This window comes from Olea europaea, unplaced genomic scaffold (assembly GCF_002742605.1).
Source record: "Olea europaea var. sylvestris unplaced genomic scaffold, O_europaea_v1 scaffold16439, whole genome shotgun sequence".
Lineage (NCBI taxonomy): Eukaryota > Viridiplantae > Streptophyta > Magnoliopsida > Lamiales > Oleaceae > Olea > Olea europaea.
The window spans coordinates 1-2,412 of record NW_019234095.1 but is presented as its reverse complement, the minus strand read 5'-3'; the positions used below and the strand labels follow the sequence as shown (position 1 = coordinate 2,412).

The window sequence follows — 2,412 nt, the reverse complement described above, 5'->3', positions numbered from 1 at the left end:
TGGTTGATTTGGTCTCTGCAGAAAAAAAAATTATACTCAAGGCAAATATAAGAATATTATATTCTTATCTACAACAATTTACAGCTACCTACAGTATTAACAGTTTTAGATACCGTCAATGAGTCCCCCAACTCCTCCAAAGAAGAATCCCACGAGTTATTCCAAGAGTCAAATTTAGGCCCTGTAGGAGATAGATTCCTTTATTTATGCGAGAGAAGGTTTTAACTACAAATTTTTCTTCCCTATCCAAAGTGAAAATGGTAATTTAAAAAATGAGAAACAATCAGCTGAATAATGTGAAAAGCCTAGCTTACATGATAGTTCACCACTAAATAGATGCTGATCTTCTTTAACAAACTGAAATCCTAGAAACCTGCAAGATAGTTTAACTATTTAATAATAATAATTAAAAAAAAAATAGAAAACCTATGAATCACCTTCATCTTGAACTTAAGTTAATGAACTAAATTATCTCTGAAATTTCTTTACAATATAAAATTAGAGATAATAAGGGATAAATTTTAACATGATAGATATACTTTGAGATATTTACTCAACCCAATATCCATATAGCTTAATTTTCTTGTTTCAACACTGTCAAGTGCTGTCCGTTACACCTTACCAAACATGTCATAATATTCAGGATCTGGCTGTTTGATCCTAACATATATATGAGGTGATTTCCCTTATCATAATCCAATGTAATATGAGATAGGTTAGTTCCTAAATTAGTAATTTTATTGTCTAAAAACATAGGTCATCGTACAGGCTGTTGTACAAAATTTAACAAAGTAATACAGATTCCACATGTCTTCTCTTTCACTAAATATGTGAAGCACCTTACCAGGTAATACCTAAGAAGCCAAACATATAGAATACAGACTCCCATCCATAACTTTGTATTAGTGGAGGAGCCAAAAGGAGCCTGCAGGTTCATAAATGTAAACATTATTAGTGAGAAAGCACTGATCATATTCTGTCTGTAAAATTGACAGATAACTAACTGAAGTATTATTTGGCTCGGCTCTTCATCATACAAATCTTCAATTGCGATGGAGCGTATATAAAAGAAGCGTACGTGAAATTTTTGTACTCTAGTTGCTAGCACAAAACTTAATAGGCACCAATATCTGAATTAACATTTGACTGGCGTGGTGGAACAAGGAATTCTTGCAGTACAAAGACTAATGTATAATACAATAATATGATGCATAATTAGGGACAAATCAATGATCTTGTGTTCAATGATTATTACCCTAAGACACTTCCAACACTCAAGCCACCAAAAACAAATGATACTGCTCGTGAGCGCTCTTCAATCGGTATGGTCCTGCACAAAAGCCAGAATAACATCATATACAACAAAAGTGAATAAAAATACATGGCTTTACGAATCTTTTGAAGAAGGCAGAAATTTTACAAACCATGGGAAGATTAAATATTACTAACAATGAATAAGTGAGTATATATTACATGCAGGAGGAAGATTATCTAAACCTTTTTCCTTAGATCATTTCTCTTTCCTTCTTTTTCTTGTGATTTTTTTATTTTTTCCCTTTTTACTGAAGAGAAAGCAACCAGGTGGCAGAGTATCTATGGAGTCGTATAAACGATATGAAACAATTCATCCAAACAGCAAACCTGGCAATCAGATCAGTAGCAGCTGACGGTGAAACACCTTCTCCCATTCCAACCTGAAGTATCAAAATTGATAAATGTCATATGAGTTAATTAGAAGAATAATGACGAGATTCTTCACCACTGTATTAATTCGGGATGAAGGATGCTAAAACGATAGCCTAAGACACAAGCATTTCTTCAATATTTTCATGCATAAATAGACACGTGTGATCGCTTAGAACTTGTCGCCAAGAGCAGTCTCAGATTCTATGAAATTACCAATATCCTGGACAAAATAAGTCCAGGCATAAAGCCAGCGAGAATAGGAACCAGTGCTGTGGCCAGTGACCAGGCCAGGACCCCAACCTCAAGAACTTTTCTGAGAGGGATAACAGAAATTGATTAGAAACAAGCTAGATTAAGAAAAAACAAATCTAGGAAGAAACACATGCTCCATCCAAAAACAAATAAAGCAACGAAGAGGATCATAACGAGTTCAGCTAATGATTTCCTTTTTTGCTGGATCAAAGTAAATGATATAGTTGTGTTTTCAATTTTAAGCAGCTTTCCACTGGACAGCACAAAGAAATACCATTAGCGCTGGAAAAAAAAAATAAAAAAATAAAACCTTGTGCTTCTTATAAATCAACATGAGTTTTTACTTGTCAACTGTGCTTAAATACCATAGAGTTTATTCCTGTCATTGTAGTGAAAGTAGTACTTCCATATTTAAAATTTGCATTAATACTTCAATCTCCTTGCGATGTAACTCAAGAGGTAAGGCCTTATACC

The 2,412-nt window shown here is 33.8% G+C and overlaps 1 protein-coding gene across 1 annotated transcript; it reads right to left on the bottom strand.

Annotated features, from left to right (window-relative positions):
• Nucleotides 1-32: 32 nt before the first annotated feature.
• On the bottom strand, nt 33-2,053 carry LOC111377363 (probable anion transporter 6, chloroplastic). Its single transcript, XM_023000445.1, has 6 exons — nt 1,900-2,053; nt 1,642-1,694; nt 1,256-1,330; nt 845-925; nt 315-373; nt 33-181 (listed from the first exon to the last, which is right to left on the bottom strand). Exons 1-6 carry the CDS (start codon nt 1,927-1,929, stop codon nt 69-71), a joined length of 411 nt encoding a protein of 136 aa, XP_022856213.1. The 5' UTR covers nt 1,930-2,053; the 3' UTR covers nt 33-68.
• Between the last annotated feature and the right edge of the window lie 359 nt (nt 2,054-2,412).